This window comes from Uloborus diversus, chromosome 1 (genome assembly GCF_026930045.1).
Source record: "Uloborus diversus isolate 005 chromosome 1, Udiv.v.3.1, whole genome shotgun sequence".
Classification (NCBI taxonomy): domain Eukaryota; kingdom Metazoa; phylum Arthropoda; class Arachnida; order Araneae; family Uloboridae; genus Uloborus; species Uloborus diversus.
In genome coordinates, this window is record NC_072731.1 from 246,292,682 (window position 1) to 246,317,002 (window position 24,321).

The following is a 24,321-nucleotide window of genomic DNA, read 5'->3' on the forward strand; positions in this document are numbered from 1 at the left end:
GGGATTTTTTTTATAGATTGACGTCGAAGTATGTCGGTGTCACAATATTTTCTTTCGACATTAAACGACTTTTTTCGACGTTCGCGAAATTTTTCTATTTTTCTCCTAAATTGCATATTTATAAGAAAAATTACGAAATAAACGCTTTTAATTATGGCTAACTATTTTTAAAAAAATCGAAACAAGAAGTAAAAACCACTTTTTATATAAAGCCAGTGAAAAAAATATACTTCGACATAGTTCTATATTTTAAAAACTGTATCCGTTATGAATCGGGATTCAAAACGTCGATCTGTGTCGGTCCTATGTCGTTCTATATTTTTGTGCTACTAGGGTATGGTCGTTTCTGTTACATGAAGTCAACTTTTCGTTATTTGAAGAAATGCTCGTTTTTTTTTTGTTTGTTACACGAATGATTTATTTCGTTGTTTGAAGAACGTCCGTTATGATCGTTTCTGTCACACAAATGAAAGACAATTTGCGTTATTTGAAAAAACTTTTTTTTCTTTTTGTTTCTGTTAATGAGGTTTTTTAAATATTTTTTTCAGATACTTTGAAGCTGTATTTTTTCTTAGTCCGAAACGTGGATACATCAAACCACCAAAATCCGAAGTAAAATTTTAGACCCCATCCCCTTTCCCGCGAAAAAACTCTCCAAAAATCATGACAAACTTATTTAAAAACAACTTTTAATTTTTTTAGTTTTGTTGTCAGTCGAAAATTTTCGGAAACGGCAACCCAAAATTTTCGAATCAAATACGCCTCTGAAAATTCCACAAGAAAGTTCAAAAATAGATTCCTTATTGCTAAATGTATTTATCAAAAATCTGTTTTTGTCACCTGAAAGCAGATATCTTATTACATAGCGGTTTGAAAATGCAGGTTTCTTTCATGAAAGACGACAAATGTTGTAAGTTTCAAATTTTCATAAACTTCATAAAAATTTTAAGAATATGAAAATTAGTTTGTGAAAAAACGGCCATTTTGTGTAATGAGATAACCACTTTCAGAGGCTGAAAACAAAATTATGAAAAATTGATTGTATGCTGATCAACTTAAAGATTTACTCACTCTGGTATTTTTCTGAAGTGCTATTTAAATAAGAACCTGAAAAATGCACGCTGTAAAACATATATAATGGATCCAAAATGTGCTTAGTATTGGAAGAAGATAGATTCGTTTAATATCTTTCAGTAAAATACAAAAAGAAAAAGAGTGTAGAAGAATGTAGAATTAATTTTATTTTTATAAGCATTTATACATACAGGTAATATTAACAACATCAGCAACAATTTCATTCAATGAAAAATGAATCTTTTGCAAATGAATAAAAAATAAAATCTCTTGAAAATTCAATTAATTTTATTTATATTCTTGCATCAACTACCATCTTTATGGATATGAATAATTGACTAAAATAAAGAATTGAAATTGACATTATGTGATAAAATTTAATTGATTTAATTATGTTAACCATAATTGAGACTAGATAATTTATAAATGGATTTACACCCCAAATAAGAGTATAGTTTCTTTACTTTTTTTTTATTTGTTCAAAGAGTATATGATATTTTGAACAAAATATACAACAGTCATTTTACATAGTTTTCCCAATCATAAAAATTACACTAACTAGATAAATAATAAAGCTTAATTTAATTTTTGATATTATTAATTAAAATTTTAATTTCTGAAATTAAGGTTTGCAACATAAATGTAAGCTTCTATACATAGTTTTATGAATAAAGAAACGGGAGAATAGCCACAAATTTCAAATTAAGACATTCTGAAGATTATGTAAAAATATTACAATTTTGAAAAATAGACGAGAGCAAAGCATAAAAATGACCAGGCAATTTTTTTCCTTTTTGCTTGCTTGATTGAGCAAATTACTTCTAGTAAGGTACCTTTGATCTATACTTCGGTTTTATATTGTTTTTAGCTTTATAGTGATATGACAACACTGCCCATATAGTTTGAATCTTGATCACAGTAGTTTTCAGTGCAACTGAATTTCTTTTCGCGAAGCAACAAATTTGAGATAATACATGTTTAAGAGTAACTTAAAGTATTAAAAGTATTTTACATCCATTAACTTTGAAACAGCAATGCAGATTTAGTTGTAATAGCATGTAACTAAAAAAAACTAATCCCATAATAAACACTGTAAAGTAATACAGAATTATCGGCAATAATTTCCAATGTAGCAAAATTAGCATTTAGATAGCGACTTTTGACATCAATATGTTTAATCCATATTTACTAATTCATTAGCATTTCTTCAAATAAAATTTTTAGTCTGTCTTTTATTTTTTAAATGACTAATTTTTTTTAGCCAAATTAATTTTTCTGCCAATTTTATTAGTTTCAGCAGTGAACAAAATGTTTTTCACAGATTGTTTAAGTAAGAAAAACCTATTTAAAAAAAAAAAAAAAAACCTTAAGAGTCTTGACTAAAATCTCAAATATTTTTTTGTGAGTTCTGTGCCCCTAAGGATATTTTTTTAATGCAGTAATTTAAAAAAATCGACACTTTAAATAAAAGTATAATTTGCAAGGATAATTGTATATCAAACCATTGCTGAATGGGGTCATTTCCTAAATTTGAAAGTATCTTTTTTTCTAAAAGAGCATGTTTAAAAACATAGTATTTGATCATTTTAAAAATATTTTGACAAAGTTTACTATTTTAAAAAAAAATATTTAAATTGATGCGCAGACTCAATTTCAACTTTTACTCTTCTGCCCATGACATAACACGATGAACTGCCATTCACACAGAGCATAATATTTAATTCGCTTCTTTACTCACATGTAAGGCAAGGATATGGTTGATAGCAAGCGTAGAGCGCAATATTAAATTTGCTTTTTGGTTATCATAACGTGGAATTGTGGTAAACAGCAAGTGTAAGCATTCAGATTGCCAGTGAAGAATGCGCATAAGTTGATCATTTGTGACGTCATAAAGACCATGCCTTGTTTGAAAAATCGGTCATTAAAAAAATTAATTAAAAAATAACTGCTGGGAAAATGAAAGTATTTTCTGGGTCCATGTTATTATTTATTTTGCACATTCTATCAACTCCAGTGACTAAAAGTATTACTTTTGACTGAAGAAAACAACCCTACTGTTTATTCAATTAAGAACAACATTCCCAATATCAGCTGGTCTTAAAACTTTTACTTAAATTTGCATGGATAAGTTTTTGTTCAATAATGATTAAGGTGCAGAAGATTAATGAAGAAACTATTCTTAAAATGTCTCAAATACAGTACACTCTCGATATCACAAAGTCAAAGGGACTGTAAAAAAAGTTTGATATACAGTCGGATTCCGCTACAACGCAATCCGACTTACGCGAAATGGCTATAACGCGAGTTTTTCATGAGTAATGAATTTTTTAGCTCGGACACAAATTACTCGCCTGCAATATGAAATTTTTTGGAAAAGAGTGGCGGAGAGTTAGAATGGACTTCGTTGACACTAAATATTGGTTTTGTGAATGGAATTTCATCCCTTTAGCATCACTGAAAGCGGAAGTTCACCCACTGTATTAGTCTAAACAACGCTTTGCTTTAGTTTATACAAATAACCGCTCCTGTTCTTAACTTCTATTTTTTTCCCTTTTACATATGAACGTTGAAAAAATACATTCTGATCGCGCTGCATAACCCTTCTTCATCTTTTAAATTATTTAAGTTTCTCTCCCCCATTAATCATTGATTTTGTGCTAAATTACAGATTTTTATGCCAAATAATAATGCTTTTTCTAAAATACAGAAAAAGTCGGTTCTTTGTAAAAGATGCTGCAATATATAGTTAAAAAATGGTTTGAAACAATATGAAGGTTTTTTACAAACGTCTGAAACAATTGGGTATGCTTATAAAGAATTACTAAACATACCTTGTTCCACAACGCGAAATTCCGACTTACGCGAGGTGTCTTGGAACGCATCCCTCGCGTAAGTCGGGACTCGACTGTATCAAGTTTTCGAGATAACAAGGGGATAGGGATAACATAATTTAAAATAATTTAAAAATTAGTCACACTAGTTAAAAATAAGTGGAAACATATAATGAAAGCTTAAAAGAGGACACTCTAAAGAAGTAGCAAAATGTAGTGATTTACCACAACTAAACTGATCAATGATTTGGATTATTAAGTTACAGAATGGTTTCAAACAAGTTTCGAGTGCTCCAGAACAAAAGAAGTTAGACAAAGGATTGCACCATTCCCTGCGTCTCTAAAGGGGTTTTCCGTTCATCTCCCGTTTTCAAGGAGGTGAAAATAAGGTCAAAAGGTCCAACGAAATGGCATAAGAGGGCAAAAAGTTTTAGATATGTTTCTTAAACTTAAATTTTCTGAATCCCCCAGGCTGCAAAATGAAAGTGACAGTAGATAAGCTTCTCGTAATCACTCGTAACCCTTGAGAGAAATAATGAAGGGGTGTGAAACTTTTGGAAACATTCCTTGAGTGGCTTCAAGACAATAAACTGCGGTTTTTCCGAAAACACGTAACACTTTTTTACTCTTGGCTCTTCTTTCCCGGTTTATTTCTGCAAAGACACTGAAAGAAAAGAAAAGAAATTATCACAAGACAAAAAAACTAAACAGAGAAGGGTGCAGCAGTATGCCCGCTGTTTGTTCAATAAATTCTTGCCCTTTTCCATACCTTGAGTCAATTAAAGGTGAGCATTTTTGAAAATAAGAAAATATTTGAAAAAATTGGCTTCTATTTTAAGTGACTTAAAAAACTTGAAGGTAAAAAATGTTAACATAGTTGCAACCGTCCATAAATAATCAACATTCCAAAAGTGATGCAATTTTGTTGTGTTTACCTATGCATTTTTAAAAAACACTTAAAGTAGGTTACAGTAATTTTAACATTATATGGGAACTGTTCACATGTGCCCTTAGATGTTGTTCATAGGATCCCCACCGTTCACCTTAGAACAAATTGCAAAAGTGTAAAATCTAAATTTACTAAAAAAAGGAAACATTTTCATTAATTTACTTGAATGTTCATGTGGTCAGACTGGTACTGAGATCACTCAAACAATTTTCTAGATTTTTTTGCAAGTCAATTTGGCACTGGCGAAAAATTTGAATTCTGAAGTCTCACATTTGAGGTTTCATATGCTAGTGATTAATCTTCTGAAGTTACATCATACCATATGCAACTTTCGACTGTAAACAAGACTAATAAAAAAGTTTGAACCAATTTAAGCAGGAAATTTTCCTTCTTTTGAAAAAAAGTGAGGTGAAGTTATGAAAATTGTAGGATATTTAGTATAAATTTGAAGGTATTAGGAATTATAGGATTTTTTTAAAATTAGAACAATACCTACACCTGTAATAGTAATAAAGATGTACTAGGAGATTGAAAAACTGTTCCATAAGAGACAATGACAATAAAGGGCTGGAACAAACAGATAAAATTCTACTGGACAGAAGTTTTTTTTTCTATCATATTCTTTCAACAAAACAAGATTGCAAATTTCTTTTCTAAATAAATGTTAAATGCGTACTTAGAGAATGCGCTTTCTTTTACTAGAAAGGTGTTTATTTTTGGATGGGTCTTGGTAAATACTTCCCAAACAAACATACCCAAATATTAACTGTAACTTACTTAAATTATTAAAATTAAGTCACACATGCATGACAATAACATACCGCTGAATGAACTAATGCAGAAAATATATTACTTGCATGTATTGATGCTTTCCATCAAAAAATATTAAAAACTCTTCTGAATTTTAATATTGTCCCCTATAAACAAACAAAAAATGCATTTTGCTAAAATTATGCAAGTGATGATTTCAAAAGTTTTAGGACAACAAATATCAAGTTTTTTTTTTAATTTAAATGTAATTCATTAGCTTGATTTTCGTATTGGATTATAAAACGTTTCAAATTCTTGAAAACTACAACAGAATGCATTCAATCTTTTATTATTTAACACAGTGACACATTATGAAGTAGAAACATATACCAGTAGAATAAATGTCTGTTCGAGTGCTTCTTTACTTACCTTGTTATTGTTTCATCAAAGTGAATTAAAGAATGAGAAAGAAATATCCTTAATAAGGAGGGATTTACAGTAGGGTGCAAGTCCAAAATTTATTGTGTACTTAACTTTTATCAGATAGTTTGATACTTTTTTTGCCATCTCAGAATCATCAAAAATATAGCTGTAAATAACAGACAAATCATTTAAAGATGAAATGAATAATTGTTTTTTACGGCAACCAAAACTAAGAAAACCTCAGCTTTAAAAATTTTATATTGGAGTGAATTTGGCACAAAAACTTTGGATTGCTTCATTGCAACTAATTTGTTTTTAGTAGAGGACGAATTTAAAATACAGTTTGATTTTTCAAGCTACTTTCTACCTCTTATGTCTCGCCACATCAGCATGAGACAGTATCTGTGAAAATCCTTGATTATCAATATTGGAAAGATAGTGTACAAACAGAAAAAAATGCTTTAAATTGATTCTTTTCTGAATGGCATCTGTGCTGATCTTGCATGCATTTTTGTCTGAACCACAAGGAAGAATATTTCCTTTTCCGTGGCATTTAAATGAAACAAATTACTATTTACAATTTTAAAGCAAAAAGTTAGTGACTAAATTTAAGAATTATATGTGCAAGAAATAATCCAACTTCACTGAACAGAAACACAAAGCAAACTGACTCTTAGTACCGAAAGAACAAGGTAATGCTCAGACCACAACACAAGTTAAGGACTATAAATAAAATTACTTCCCTCCTGGGGACAACCTATTTAAACTAACTCAACTCATTGTTTTTATTTTATTTCAATTAAGCTATGATACCCTTAACCCCCCCCCCCCCGACCACAGAACTGCAATTTGAGAGGAGGGAATACTCCCCCCCCCCGGTTGACATATTTTTCATTTCTTTTGAAAGGGGAAAAATCAAAAATATCATATTCTATTCCTTACCCCTATCTCTTTTTCTGCAAACAGTTGCTGCACAGCTGTTTTTATTTCCTTTACTATTTTATTTTTATACATTTTTGGCAGAAGAGAATTATAGCAAAAAGTATATATCTTTAAAAACTGAATGTCATGTAGACTAGGGCCCAATTAAACAGATTTTTGATCAGCGCATGCATATTACACATGTTTTATCCACTTCATGCAGGGTGTATGAGAGCCGTTTTAAAAAATTAAGATGCATTAGCATTTATCAGAAAAAAAGAAAGAAAAGAAAATACATTCACATATAATTTCCTTCTTAAGTCTATCTAGCTTTGAACTACCATATACATAGGATGAACTCGCAACAATGTATATTTATTTCTAACCCTGAATTGAATTCTTCCTTTTTATCAATGTAAATAAAAGAAAAAAAAGAATGAAATACAACTTGGCAAACACGGTTTAGAGATCGTTTTTTGACTGGAAAGGCGATCGATGCTTTCAGCTAGAAACATAGTCACCATATTTGGTCATTCACCAGATCGAATTAGGTAAGATACTTAAGTGAATAAGTTTTCAAAAACAAAGCAGAATTGGATGTTTTATTTAACTGCAAATTAATGAAAATAACTTAAAATGTGCAGCAAATCTTTTTTTTTTTTTAAATTTTTTAAGTAATTTCCTTGAGAAATGAAAAGTTTTATATTTAAAATTTCACCTTATCCTCATTGCTTTGGACGCAAAAGCGCTAAACACTTTAACTAAAGTGTAATCTCATGAAGATCTTTTTTTTTTAAATTATTTTTTGCAACAAGTTCAAATTTTTGGTGTAGTTGCTATGTTTAGTCATTCCCAAAAGGTTGGTAATCAAGACATTTCAAGTGCCTATGTTTTCATGAATGGAATGAGATGTTTATTGCAATGCAAACTGGGGGGGAGGGGGGGGGGGAAGGTGAAAATTATGAAAAATGTGCCATTTTTTCGGATAATTCTTAGTTATTGTCTTGAAAAGTGCAAAGTTTTATCTTTAGAATATTATCTTATCTTCATTGCTTTAGAGGCTAATGTGCTAAAAACTGACTATTTCATCTAAATTGTAGTTTAAGGATTTTGAATTTATTTCTACTTTTATGTAACAAATTCAAAAATATATTTAGAATCATGAATTTTTCATGTAGAGGCCATGTTCTGTCATTTGCAAGATTGAAATAGACGAGACTATTACTTTCCTAAGTTTCCAAAAACAGAATTTGACATTTACCTCAATACAAACTATTGAAGATTACATAAAATGTACAATAAATCATGTTTCATTTAAAATGATTTTCATAAAAAATTTGAATTATTACCTGCACAATTGTATTTGCTTTAGAAGCTTTCCTAAACACTAAAAAACATTCATCTAAAATGTAGTTTCCTGCCAACTTCTAATTCACAAATTAATTTATTCATTTTTTGAAAAAAAATTCAAAAATCTATTTTTACTTAAATTTTCCACATTTAAATAAATATGTATTGAATAATTGATTTTCATAATGCGCAGAGTTCTATATATTTTTGTGAGAGTAGTGAAAACTGCCCCCCCCCCCCCTTTTTTTTGTACTTTTAAAACTCGGCGACAGTGGTGGCCACTAAGTTTTTCAGGTCTAGCGGCCAGTGGCCAGATGGAAAATTACCGAGTCTGGACCTTTACTTGTGTATTTTATGAAAACTTAAAATAAAACTGATAATAATGCTGCAGATTATTTTCAACTGCCCAAAATAGTGTTGCAGACTGGCTAGAAAGTTTCTGCTACTGGGGTTGTAACCAACTGGGAAATCCGACAATGTTTAAAAACATTGCTTATAACGCAAATGGATCATGACAAATGCTTCGAGTCCGAAAATTTACATTATTTCAGAATCGGTGCATTTGAATTTTATTAATTCGCGATCCGGAAAATGAGTGGTGATCCAAGTCTAATTTTACTTTTGGAAGATTGGCGAAAAAATCCAAACATTCATAATTGAGACAAGTTAATAGCAGAAGGGAAAATCAGTGTGGATAAGAAGAAAAAAAAACAATCCCTCATGTCTAAGGACTCTAGAAGACTAAAAAAGTAGTATGATGTATTAACTATTTGTGATATCAAAATTGAAATTAAAAAACAACAAGTTGTGGCCCAACCCAGAAACACTTGTTATTTATTGAGCTCATATGAATTTCGGTCACAGACAGGGTTGGCAAGTTTCTGCCGAGGCAGTTAAAACCACTGGTAGAAACCGGTTAAAACCGGCATGGCAAAAACCACTTTCTGCCACATTTGTGGCAGAAACTGGCAAAAACTCACAAAATGAAAAAAAAATTAAATTATTGACATGCAATAGGAAGTGCATGGAAAAAATAATTATTAACCAAAGCACAATTTAATTACGATATTACCACAATTTAAAATCAAATGTTACATTGTTTGGACCCTGCATTTGCTTCTTAGAAAAGGTGGTTTCTAAAATCTAAACAGTTTCTCAATCTAATATGTACAAATGAGAAACTTTAGAGTATTCTTGCAACAGAAGAGCTAGCAGGCAATGCATGAAGGAACAAGCAATGTTCGTGAAGCTTTCATCTATCGTATATTTTTTTTAACTGGTCCACCATGTAGTAACTGGGGCAGTGGGAGAAATTCAACTGGGAAAATAAGTTTCGAGAAGTAGGGCCAATTTGCTTTGCAAAGCTGTGACATTAGGTACAAAATCTATGTTAATATTTGGCAAGTAAAATTCTGGCACTTTCTTCTTGAAGCACGTGATAATTTCAATCACAAACAATTTAGATGAAGCATATAAGCGAGCAAATTACAATCAGAAATGCCTTTTAATTTTGTATGTCGCTCCTCTTGCATGAGCACATATATGATTTTTCGTCCTTTGTTAGATTAATCCAAACATTACGAGCATCTGCAATTGAAAAGTTCCCTTCTTGAACAAAATGAAGGGCATTAGCATAGGATTTTATTTTTTTTAAATGATGAAATGAAGTTTAATATTTTAGTTAACTTAAACGAATATCATTTAGCAATCACTTAAGTAATTAAAGATGCTTTTTAGTTTTTGCCAGTTTCTGCCACTGGCACGGCAAAAACTAGTTTCTGCCGGCAGAAAGCCAACCCTGGCTCACAGAAGAATAAAATTAAGTCACATTAGAACAAATTTTTTCACTATGGACAATTGAACATGCTTTTCTAACTGTAAATATTCAATAGACATCGTTAAATTGAAAATTTTACTCGAATACCTTAGAGTTAAAAATGACTTTTCTGACATCTATTTGGCTTAGTTAGAAATGTAAGGAGTATTTCACCCATCTTTTAAATATGAAGTCAGACTTGGGTCACTATCAATTTGCATGATTGCGATTGAGGAAATTCAAACGCACTAACTCCGAAAATAAATTTGGAAACCCGAATGGGGTTGTTTCCATCAGTCAAAAGTAATACGTTTTGCCACTGAAGTTGATAGAATGAGCAAAAAAAACATGGAGCAAGGAAAATCTTATTTACAAAACGGTTAATTTTCCACTTTTTTTTAAATAAAAGGTACTATTTTTCAAACAAGGCATGGTCTTTCTGATGTCGCAAATGATCAAATTTGGCACGTACTCCAGTGGCGTGCGTACTGAATGCTGATGCTTGCCGTCGACTTCATTTTCAGGTTATGATAATTCAGAAGTGAATTGAATATTGCGCTCTATGCTTGCTTTTCAACCATATCAGTATGTGAGTAAAGATGTGAACGATATATTGCGCTCTGCTCGAATGGCATCAGCTAACGGCCTTTCCTCATTTGTGATGTTATGAACAGAAGCGAAAAAACTGAAATTGAATCTGCGCACTGGTTAAAATATTTTTTTAAATATTAAACTTTGAAATTATGTATTTAAAAAATGGTCAGTTCCTATGTTTTTAGCATGCTCTTTTAGAAAAAATATTTTTAAAATTTCGGAAACGACCCCATTGGCATATTTGCTCATGATCCATTCATGTTGTGGGCATTTATTTTTAGACATTGTCCAACTTTGGTGCTGGGTTCCAACTTAAATATAATATGAGCTTACCAAAAGGTCCTAAGAAGAAATGTGTTAACAGGATACACCCACAATTTTACACATCATCAATGTCGGGAAAATCTAAAACACAGAATATCAATATGTAAATAATCAACTTCTTAGCACAAATAGTTCTTGATAGTTTCATTTCAATATTTAATTGTTTAAAAAATAATCGACTCATTTTGAGTTTTTAATTAGACGTACCGAGTACTTGGCCAACTCACCAAGTACTCATACTTGGCCAAATTTTGATGTTGATGATGTACCCGGCTCAGTAGAGTACATAGATTTCTTTGACCCCCCCCCCCCTCCGGTTCTGTATGAATTTTTAAAATTTTTAACATAGTGTTATTTTATTTTAGAGCGTGCACCCTTCCCTTGCGAGGGTGCTATGTATGCCACTGACTTGGTCAATACCAGGTAGTTGTAAAAAATTAAATATTGTTCAATACACATATTTCAATGAATGAAAAAGTACAAAGTATTTGTAACGACAAAAAAAAAAAAAAAAAAGATGGATGTCTTTACATAGATAAGATTACCGTTTGTGAATTGAAAAAACCATTGCTTGTGACGCCGAAACATGTGTCAGCAGTGCTCCCGAACATTTGTGTTTAAAAATACAAATGTTTATTTGTTGTTTATTTTGTATTATACACATTGTTTTATTTGCTTAAAAACATTATTCATGTTTGTCGGACGACTAGAACTATAATAGATTCATATAATTTGTATTAATTCCAACTTGATTAACCATACCTTTTATTTGTTTTTAATCAAAAAAAAAAAAAACTTTTTCGTAAAATTTGACATAAACATAACATTTTAAATAAAATCGAATTTTAGCTGGAATTTGTTTTGAAAACTATTATGTGGAGGTCTATATAGCTATTCATATGAGTTCAAAATTTATCGAGTCCTATGTCAATGGTTCATTCAAAACATAATTGGTCGAGTACTCTGTACCCTACCAAAACGATATTTGGTGCATCTCTATTTAATATTTCCTATGACTGTAAAACTTCAAAAATTAAAATACTGCAACATTTAATGTTTCCTTCCAAATATTATCGATCAACTTTTCTACTATTTACGAAATGGAGATATTTTCGGCAGCACATTTAATAGACAAAATTAGCAGTTAAATTGACTTTTGAACACTTGATAGTATGATACAAACTTATTTTTTTCTGGTTAATGTTTCATTTTTAAATGAATTAGTTATAGTAAAGTTAATGTAATATCAATAAAAAATATCAGTTAAAAATCTATAAAAAAAATTATAAATATTCAGTTGATTCTAGCTTTCACCTACATATGCATATTTGTTTTACACGCAAAGTTCTGAAACCAAGTTTTGAAACCAAATATAATGCTAAAAGAAATTTAATTCATTTGAACTGAATTCAATTCATTTCAAATTAATATCCTGTTTGATTTCCAACTGCAATTTGACTATGACACGAAAAATTATTAGTTGCTATTGAGGCAAAGATATTAAGTGTTGATGGCATCTAGCTCTGAAAGCGCACCAAAATAAGAATTATATTTATTCTATCCTTTATAAAAAAATATTAAAAACAGAAAGTTTCTCTTGTTAAAGCCTCAATCACAAACAGAAAACGACATTTGATTAGCTATATTCATTTTCAGCAAGTCTAATAGTTTAAAAAATAATACCCTCGCTTGAATTGCCAGGCCCGGATCTATCTACCTATAGATCCCACAGCAAGGGGGGGGGGGGGGGGAGGGGCGGGGGCACGTCTCAGAGGAAACCACATCCCAAGAAACCAAATAAATAAAAAAATAAATTATTAAAATCTGAGATTAAGTCTTTTAACAGTTCAATATATTTTTCAATGTTTTGGTACAAATGTGAGAAAAATTTAAACTCATCACATATTACTAAAGCATATAAGCAAGGACGGTGGGGGAGGGGGGCAATGTAAAGTTATGACACATTTGTTTTCTTGCTGATATAACTTATTAATAAAATGAGTTTCTAAAAATCTGGATAAAAACTCCACACAGCTACCCAAAAGCATTTAAACAAGCTAAAAACCTTTTAACAATAATAATAAATAAATAAAACATTTAAATAAATGAATTCGAAATTTAAGTAGAAATAATGAAGCAGTTAAAAACGTACAATTATCACTCTTGGAGGGGGGGGGGGGGGGGGGGGGGGGGGGTGGGAATAGAGCAACTTAGTGGGCGGTTAGGGAGCACTACAGATTTTTGGCATTGCGGCCCAAAATTTATAGATCCAGGCCTGTGAATTAAAAATGAAAATAATCGAATTCTATGATACAGAATATTTTAAATTTCATAACATAAGGAAAATATCTTCATCGATAGAGAAATTTAAAAGGTTCGCTCAAATATAAATTATTTTAAATAAAGAATTAATATTTGAACTATTCAATTTGAATAATTTAATTTATAGATTATTTCAAGTAATAGAAACAAAAATTTATTCTTTAGCATACGAATTTCTATTATCATTTTCAACAATGACAACTTTTTAATAAAACGAAATTACACTGTTTTTATTAAAATTTTTCAACAAAAACCTTTCTCAAGGCTTATTGGAAAGTTAACAAAAGGAACATTTTTGTCTCGCTACTGTAAAATCAATTTACGTAACAACTTTTAATATGGAAATGCCGTGGTCTCAACCCCGATTTGACTTCCAAAACAATCCTTAAGAGGTTTAATGCAAATCTTTTTCAGTAAGCCCAAATAAAAGTACGTTTGAAGCTTCGCATAAGCCCTGTTATGTTCCTGCACAATACAAATAGAAGCTTTGTTTTAATACAAATTCAAATATGGCGGCGTAAACTCATCTTCGAATTTAAGAAACTTTTTTTTGTTTTCAATCTATATTACGTACTGGTTTCAAGTAAAGAGGAACAATACATATTTATGGAATCAAATTATAAAATAAGTACTCACCCAATAACCATACGGATAAATTAGTCCTGCTGAAGATTATTTTTGAAGTCCGAATTCACATTACCGATTTCAGCAGCAGCTCTCCGGCAGGCTGGGTTTATCTTTGGCGGGCTAGACGGTGAAGAACGATAAAAGTGTCAACTACGCATGCGCGCGCCGCCTTGAGAGAAAGTTTCCGTCTTTTTGCGAGAAATGACAGATAAATACGATTTTTCGAAAGACAGATATTTTTCGTCGCAAAATGAGGGAAAATTTAGCGTATAAAAAGGGATTTTTTTGACAGTGTAACTCAGAATGAATACAGAAGTATATACTTGTTCATTTATGATGAAAACATTTATGTGACTTTTTTTTTTCTTTTTTGTAGCCGATTCCTGGCCACAGGCGTTTGAAGATGTAAATGCAAGAAATCACTGGGGTTGGAAACATGAATATGGTATAGATGAAATCTGTGATGCAATGGTAAAGGCTTTAAAGCCGTACTACGACTAAAAGCTGTTTAGGATGCACAATACTCTATATGTGCAGTTCTGCGAGAAAATAAAAAGAAACACTCCTTATTTCAGTGCTATTTACCCTAGAGACCAACACGAAATATCCAAATTTATCCAAAATAAGGTAGCTTACATGGGACATTAATAAAATTTTGTTAGGTTTAGGGGTCGTCTTCATATTAAAATGGGCATTTCGAATGAGAACCAGCAAATTTTATCAGATTTGACACAATTTATTCACTAATTCAACAATAAAATCCTTTTTTACGAGGTTTAAAGTGAGTTTTTTTTCGGAACCATCAATACTTGAAAAAATATTTGACGTGGAACGGTACTAGATTTGGAGGAAAAAATAATCCCGGAGTTTTTAAGCGACATCCAAAATTTATTTTAAGGATCATTATGGGAACATATATGTCTCCAATAAAATTAGACATTAACATATATGTCTCCAATAAAATTTTAAATATTATCAAATACAAATAATTAATGAATTTTGTATATTTTTTAATGTTATCTGAGACATCAAAATCGTAATATTAGCAAAAAAAAAAAATTAAATTTTTTTTTTTTTGGAAAACACCGCACATTTGACTATTTTACTTCAGACCTTATGGTCCTCAAAGAGCCTTATAAATTGTTTTAAGAATAAATTTTAATGATGACTGAAGTCAGTATAATTAATATCTTGTTTGCTTTCACAGACGCACAAGAACCGAATAACTTGGAGTGTTTCTTGTTCTTTCCAGAACTATTCATTGTTTTGGACGTATCGTACCTTTGTTCACAAAATCTGCAAAACTTCCATATGTTTTTAAAAAATCAAACTTACAGTGTAAAATATAGAGCTGTAAATATTATTTTCGTCAATGTAATAAGTATACTGTACATTATAAAAGCGATATGTATAAATTATATTTTCCCCAAGTTTACATGTAATAAATATCTTGATATAACTAACTAGTAAAGACTGAATGGTTAATGTTGTATGGAACACGTGTTTAAGCATGACCAACCTTTTCCAACAATGTTGCATCACATGTCTAGTCTAAAGCAACTACTGTTTAGCTTTGCATTAAAATAAAATACAGACAACGAAAAATACTTCTAAAGTGGGGGGGGGGGGGGGGCTTTTGATATTTTTCAATGAAAAGACATGTGTGAGTGCCAGAAGATTTTGTTTAACTATTTTGGGCACTACGTTAGCCATTACAATTCATTTTGTGTCTTGGCGTATAAATATATTTTTCACTATTAAATTTCTAATCATTTTAAGAACAAATTAAATAAAATATCAACCATCGTCACACCTAGATTTGATTTCGACGAAATCGTTTTATTCATACATAATTAAAAAAAAAAAATTAAAAGATAGAACAAAAATATCGGCTCCAAAACTTTAAAAATGAACATGCCTTTGAATAAACGTTGATTTGAATACTGGATCACAAGGTTTACTGACATTGCAACAAGTATGAAAAAGCATATTAATTGCCCTTTCTATTCAGAAAATTAATTTATTGTAGAAAAAACTTCTATGTTTCATTTTAATAGTTTAGCAAACACTAGATTTCAGAAACATAATTTGAAATGAACACTGAAATCTTAAATGGTTTAGTTCAGCATTCCCAACCTTTTTCCCCTTGCGAACCTTTTCCAAAATTCGAAAGAAGTTGGCGAACCCCTTGTGTAATAAGCAATACGTTAGCAACAGGGCCTGATTACTGGAACAGGGCCTCCTTAATGGCTGAAATTACTTTAATCAACGGCTAAAACTGTTTCAGCCAACGGCTAAAGTTATAAAGTTTGTTTACAGGGGCCCCTAAAAAAATTTTTGGCCTAGGGCCCCTTGATATCTTAATCGGGCCCTGGTTAGCAAAGCAAACATACAGCGACACACACATGCAATAAAATTTGGGAGATCGTTTTTTAGTTTGGTGTTGCTCCATAGATCATAACAAGACCAAAAACATAATTTCGAAATACAGAAGTACAAACATTGCTATAACTAAAGTGATACCTAGTCTGATGACTGCATTTAAAAAATTTAAAAAACAAAGATTCTCAAAATTTTGCTCAACTATCTGAATTTTAAGTCATACATTCATCAATTTATTTGCTTCTAGATTTGACTCTGTATATATTGAAAATCTTTCTTCACATAGAAACATCGTTCAAAATGAAAATAACATTTAAAATGTCTTTCTCTGACGCAACAGTACATTTATCTGTAACAGGAAATCAGAAGTCAATTAAAGGATGATCTTTAAAAAATTAATTTCGTAGTACTGTCTCTGAATAAATACTGATATTTTTTCTTCCAGTAAAGTTACAAAGGTCTTTATATTTATGTCTTCTTTTCTACGCGTCCAGCTGATTAATCATTTGCGTGCTGAAAATTTCATTGTCCTTTTATGAAAGAAGCAAAATAAAATGCCTTAGTTGAAAAACAATCACCTACAATTAACTCCAATGGGCACACAAAATGTAATACTCAACAACAAAAATACTTTTAAGCTCACAAAGAAAATTTCAGCCCAAATTTCATGAGTTCCTTTCGTTCATAGAGTAATTTATTTTTCCACTTCCTCTGGTATTTTTTGAGTTACAGCTATTCTTTCTCTTTTTTAACAATATAGCTCCAACTAAATTGTAGTCAATATGTAGTGTAAAAATTATAAAAACAAACAGCAGCACATTTTTGTCGCACTCAAAATGGTAAAGAAACTGAACTTCGAAAATTAACTAAACATTCTGACACTCTCATATGCTCCTTGTAATGTTTCCATCATGTTTATTTGAATTCTCCATTTGCTACTCAGACAAAAAGCATTCATATTCTTTCATCAAATACATTGTATTCAAAAATCGAACCTTTTCGGTATGCCTTCAATTCCATCATCATCACTAAATGCGGTAACCTGCAGCTTGTGATGACAGACTTAATTTTTTAAATGCGAAGTACAAGAGACAAATATATAAATGATGAGTAAAATCCGCTTGAACACTTGAACTTAAGATTTCATTTTAAACAATTATGTTGAAGTTCCGCCATTACAATATTGTTTTAGCGAACCACCAATTATAAACTGATGATTTAGTTGTTGGGCCATTCCACGGAAAAAGTATACCTTGCACATAACAGCTCATATAGTTCATTAAAAACAATAATTTAAAAGGCTAATGAACAAAACTTTGTTGCTTAAGAAATTAAAAAACGCATGTGTGACTTCTTTTTCTAAAATTATAACTTTTTCAAGAAATCTATAAGCTGCCACGTGTAGAACAACATGGCGGATTTTTCATGGAATGGCCCTGATGCATTTTGTTTTGTTACAGAAAAAAAAGTGGGGATTTTTTTTTTTTTTTTCATGGAAGAAAAGTCACTACATAAGTTGAGTGGGAGAAATCTTGACCAATAAAATATTTTTAAATAATGCAAATTCAGGCAGAAAAAAATATTTATTTTCACAACATATCACAGTTCTAACAAAATGATTGAAATCACAATTAAGATGTTAAAGCTAAAACATATTTACTTCAATTAAAAACAAACTACATTGATAATAGCATCTTTCTTATTACATTAATGACTGACCATAAATAAACACAACAAGTAAAAGATAGTAATGTATTTACAAAATATTTCTACATGTATTATAAAATTGCTCATGTACAATTTCTGATAGAAAACCAGAAAACAAAACGTTAAATATGAAGCATATACAGCTATGCAAAATATTTTATTTATATAAAAGAATGCCTTTGGATTTTTTTTTTCCTTTTTTGTCAGAAAAATACATTTGATAATATACGTGTATAAATAGATATTTTTTGAAAGCTCTGGCAATTTGAATATACCATATATAATATATATATTTATTTATTAATATAAGGAATGCTACACATTTTTTCATAAAATATATTTTAAAAATAACAAGCACTTTTTCCCTTTTCTAAATAATAAAAAAAAAGATAAATATTAGATAAAATAAGAAAACAAAAAACAAAAAAAATTAAATGGAATGCGCAATGGAGAAACATTTCTGCCATCAAAACAAAAAAAATCATGCATATATATAACCAAGAAATAATTTGGTTTTTTTAATTTCAACAAAACACAAGTAATTCAAACACTAACAAAGTTATCAAACCATAAAAAAACACATCTTTTTCGGCAATGGTGCGACATTGATCTTGTAAAAAATTGCAAGAATGAGAAACTACAAAAATTAAGATTGAAGGAATACCTCCATTTCGGAAAATTAACTAAAATTGTTATCTTCTAGGACAAAACTCTAGTTAATAACTTGGTTATGATTAAAAATGAACTGCATGAATTCTTATCAAAGCAACCATAATAATAATAATAAAGGTACTAAAAGGTTCAGGTTTAAAAATGTATATTGTAAATAAGTATGTCAAACTCAGTAATCAATCAATTTTTAAGTTTCATAACTACCACACTTCTATCTCTGAAAAAATAAATAAATAAATAAATAAATAAATGGCAATTTCAAGATAGATGGTTGAGATTAATTTCTTGACATAAAAATTTAAAGATCTAAAAAATCAACACAAGAAATTAAACTTGTAAAGGATTTATGTTTTTCAAAATTCAAACAAAAATATAGTAAAAAAATTAATCATTAAGGGAAAAATTATTTAAGAAATATAATAATGTATCATCTTTTTGCGTTTAGGTTTGACTAAGTTAAAACATTTCCAACTTAATAAAATTTACAGAATTTCAAAACCAATTTAAAGAAAAAACTATTTAAATTTATGTATTTGATAACAAACTGTTTAAATAGTCCCTTCAAGTAAAAGCTGTAATATTCAGTCACACATACCTTTCTTTAATGGGTAATAAACATTCTTCTTTGAAAGTTAAGAATTTTTATTAATGAAAATAATTAACTTATTTATGTACAGTAGAACGTAAAAAACCTGAACACACTCCCATAAAGTTTTAGTAAACTTCTCAACAATTGCTTAGGAACCGATACATTTCGTGAAATATAAATGATTGTACAGAAATAAAACTACAGAGAGAGAGGGTTCAAAACACAGCCAGAAAGTAATCAAGCTAAAATTTTACTACTAAAGCAAATGACTAATTTTACAACTAAAGACTTGGCAAGTAGGAGAACAATATCAAATCACTCTCAACCGAAAATAAGTGATTTTTTAAATGTGTTTTAAGTCGGTTTTTCTTTACAGAAATTCATTCAACTTTCTTTGCATGAAGTTGGTGCATTTTTCAGATGTTCATTCAATTTTCTTTGTTTACTTACTGTATATAGTTCCTCGCAGAGTACATAGAGTGCTGTAAATATTCTTTATTTTCACTTTCTGTTCAGTAAACAATGAGGGTTGATTTTTGTTTAAAAATGTAATTACATACTGCAACCTTATGTACTGCATTGCATGTTGTGTACATACATATTGTTGGGCTTTTTTCCTTACTGTTTGGCATACTGTTTCTCAAAAGGCATTTTCTTTGTTATTTTCGAAAATCTGAACAGTCTAAAAATGCAAATTACGCATGGTCTCAATCAGTTTGGATATTTTATGTTCTACTGTATACACAAATATATATATATATATATATATATATATATATATATACATGAGGCAATGAAAAGCAAAGGGATGTAAGTTCGTACCAAAACTGAAACTTTCGCAATAACTATTGCAAAAGATAACCTCTTCTCTGTTATGGAACAAGATATGATACTAGCTCTGGTAAATGCAGCTATACAGCAAGATTTAAAACAAAAGTTTCAGTGAAAGTATAATCAGGATCTGAACTTTAAACAAGTTTTGCTCAAAGCTACTCCTTTGCTTCTCACTGCCTCATATTTTTAATGAACAATTACCTTCTCAAGGCTTACGTTTTCATTTGAGCACCTTTGGTAGCTTACAGCACCCTGAAATATATTTCAGTGAAAGCTTAACAGTAAGATTTTGGTTGTCTAATAGTTGCTAACCAACCCTTTTTTGGATAAAACCAGCATTAAAAAATAAATGGCTAAAATAAAATAAATGCCGAGTTGCATTTGGAAACAAAATATAAGCGAAATGGTTCACATTGCATCAATCAACTCGGCAGCAATTGAAGAAACTCCTGATTGCATAATAAATGTAATGTACTTATTTCAGTGTAACTGTAAATAATAAAGTATTTATCTCTCTAGTTTTGAAGAAACTGATGATTGCATAATAAATAATATACACTTGTTTCAGTGTACCTGTAAATAATAAAGTATTTATCTCTAAAGTTTTTGAAAATATATTCAATGTTGCAAATTCATATAAAAGTGGTAGTTTTATTGAAGTTAATTCTAAAAGGCAGCATAAATTCACATCAATTAATGGGAGAGGATATACTCTAGTTTAATAACTTATTTCATAAGTTATTAAATTTCATAATATTTAGCAATTTTTGTTATTAAATATTAAAACACTATGTTTATGTAATTGAGTTATTTGTTTCAGAAACTTATTTTTTTTTAATACTTTTTTTTTCCTGACCCAAATGATGAACTGTCTAGGTCTTTACTGCAAACTAGCATCTAATATCAAGTCCTGGCTAATAGACATATATTCTACTAACTGGACTTTTCAGTCTCTCCTTAAAAGAATAAAAGATTTAGCTCATTCTGATTTAAAAAAAAAAAAAAAAAAAAAAAAAAACTTCACCGTCAGAAAGAGAAAAATAAAAGACAAAATGTGGCTATTTGGAAATGTAAATGGCCCAAAGCATTTTCCTTACGACAAAAGAATTTTCTTAGAAAAAACACCTTTTTGAAAGTGTTAGAATATCTTAAGTAATCAGTCTTAATTCTTTAGTTAGTCTTAATCCTTTAGTGGGTCTCTTAATTCTTTATTTAGAGCAGCAATTCACAACCTTGGTCAACAAGCAATTTTGATGTGGTTCAGCTAGTGAAAATTAATATCGGCTTTGCAACCATCTTTCCATCCAATTCCTCTTCGAAATGATAGGAAACTACTAGCAAGCAAAATCAGGCATGGTACAATTTCTGCTCTTAGGAACAAGGTTGATGGAAAATCCTGGGCTTGCCTTCTTGATGGCTAGCAGCGCTCTCGTCTTTCTGGCCTTCACAGAGCTGAGGGAGTCGCTTGTTTTAGAACGATTAATGGACATGACTATCTGCAGACCCATTTACATAAAATCAATCTGGCCAATTCACCTCTTTGTGTGCTTAGTGACACCTCTCCTATGACTGGGGAGCATCTCTTTAGTTGCCCCTTTCTTTTTGACATTTGTTCCAGGAATGACTTTCTAGTCTTCACGCCCTCTTCAACCATTTCAATTCTGTACTGCACTGCAAAACGCCTCATGTTTGAAAAGAAGATGGCAGGCATGATATTTAAAAAATATATACTGTCAGCATCGCTTAATCGGGTAACAAATAAACAAATATTCCACTTAATCGAAAAATTTCCCTGGATAATCGAATAATATTGATCAGTTTTTGCAAATATTTTTGCTGAGAAAACTTTTGAATAAATTATAAATAATTCAAGTAAGAACACTTATATAATGACGTAAAAATATAAAATAATATTTTTCGCTGACAACGGGCAAGAAAAGCAACATTCATATTCCATCAAAATGTTTCCAATATTGTGCCAAATTTCTTTTGTCTTTGCCATCACACACCCAAACACTTAAAAAATAATAATAACAGAATAGATAAACGTAGTTGATAATCAAATTTAAAAATAAAGAAATATACACATTTTAGACGATAATAAATTGATAAATATTTAATATAAAACACGGTAGACAAGGAGGAAAAAAAGGGAGTTACAAATGTGTTCCTAAAAGACCTAGTGTAAACATGTCACTACTATGGAATTTTTCAAAAAAGAGTACTGAAAAAAGATACCAGAACAGATTTCACAACTCAAGTTGTAAGTTACTTTTTATACTTTTCTTATATGTGCTTGTAATATGCATACTAATAATTAAACTATTTTGTCGTTTATTTAACTTATTTAAAAACTTTGTGCCAGTAACATTTATTATTTCCTTTACAAAACAATTGATTCATTATTATTAGGTTTTAAGATAAATTTGTCAATTTAAAAAGGTAAAGAAAATTTCCCCGCTTAATAGAACAAAATTTCTTGGAACCAAATTTCTTGAAAATATCCGATATTTTGATATATATCCGATATTTTTAATCAGCACAAATTGAAGCCTTCAAAGTAGTAAATGCATCACTCTTTTTCTTATATTATTATTACAATATATAGACTTAAAATTAAGGTTTATTTCATTATATAATGTTTCATTTTATATTTTTATCAATTTTAATGGAATTAATTTAGCATTAGCTGTTTTACTCTTTTTTTTTGTTAGCTACTTTTTCAGTTATATTATTCAGAAATAAAAAACATGCATTAGTGGGTGCAGTAATAAGACATTTTCTTTTTTCCTGACCAATATATAACATTTAATTAGGCACTTTTAATATGAATTGAAATTGCTACAAGTGATAAAAATGAATATAATTTAAAAAAGGAATATTACATTACTTTGCTGTATTAATGATGTGTTTACTATATCACAAAAACATAATACATAACTTTTTGATTATTTTAATAATAAATGAACAATATTACTATGATGTATATAATTTATGTATTGAAAATACTGTAATTAAAAAAATAAATATCCAAAATATCATGATATTTTCAAAATAAATATCAGATATATACAGTGATATCTATCCTGATGTATATCGGCAAACCCTGCTTGGAAACGACGATATTCGATTAAGCAGGGACGACAGTATATTGGATCTGGGGAAGAGAATGAATGCACATGCTAGCAGAAAACTTTTGGATTCATCTCATTTCACCTATTGTAATTGTTGGGAAAATATTATTTCTATCATATATGTGCCTATTTAGGATTCGGAAGATTACCAAGGAATCCTCCGTAGTAAAAAGGAAGAGAACCAATGATTTAAAGTATCAGGAAAGCAAATTGTTTCATTACACAGAGCAAGTGTATGAAAGTCACTTGGCAATAGTGCATGAATGTAACAGTAGTATGCATGTGCTGGAATTCAAAAGGATCAAAGTCACTTTCAAATAGGCAATTTAGATTCACGTTTGATTATAAATTGATACTGTCCAACCACGGATTGCATGGAATTTTCAAACGTCCACATGAGACGAATCTATCTGAATGAGGGGGGAAAAGTTAAATTTTGATGCGTGTATTCCGCTCATTTGAATGAGACTCTGCTTCTGCAAAAGCTGACATCGCTAAAAATAATAGATTTGTCCATTTCCGGCTGTAAAACGGATGTTTGTCTTTCCATACAATCCGTGGTCAGACAGTACCTTACGCAAATGCTTAGTTCAAATATCAACTTGAGTATTGTTTAGTAAATTTTTTTTATCAATTGAGATATGTTTAAAAAGGGGGGAAATTAACCTACTTTTAAAAGCCATTATGTTACAATGTGTTACATTATGTAATGTTAATAGGAGCAGCAAAATAAAAGTTTTTTTATCAGCTGCAATAAAGAATTACTGAGCAGCGTAACTAAAATATCTGTGATTCAGAACTGTTTGAAATCACAAGACATAAAACTGAGCAAAAGGCCAGAATTTTTTTTAAATTGAGCTTATACTTTTGAATTAGTAAAAACAGTCTCATTTTCTCTTTTACAAAATATGTTAAAATATTTGTCCATTTTCACAAGAATGAACCTTTAAGTGAAACCATACAATACTGAGAATTTTGCGAAAATGCACCGCAGTATAAATCTGCAATACAGTATAAAAATG

General features: G+C 30.1%; 1 protein-coding gene across 1 annotated transcript in view; it reads left to right on the top strand.

The window, feature by feature from the left end:
* The window catches only part of LOC129226505 (L-threonine 3-dehydrogenase, mitochondrial-like), a 33,264-nt gene extending 17,756 nt beyond the window's left edge, over positions 1-15,508 (top strand). Inside the window, exon 8 of the mRNA XM_054861119.1 lies at positions 14,358-15,508. Coding sequence (XP_054717094.1) covers positions 14,358-14,482 — 125 coding nt within the window. The 3' untranslated portion in view covers positions 14,483-15,508. The remainder of the gene's footprint in view (positions 1-14,357) is intronic.
* Positions 15,509-24,321: the final 8,813 nt, after the last annotated feature.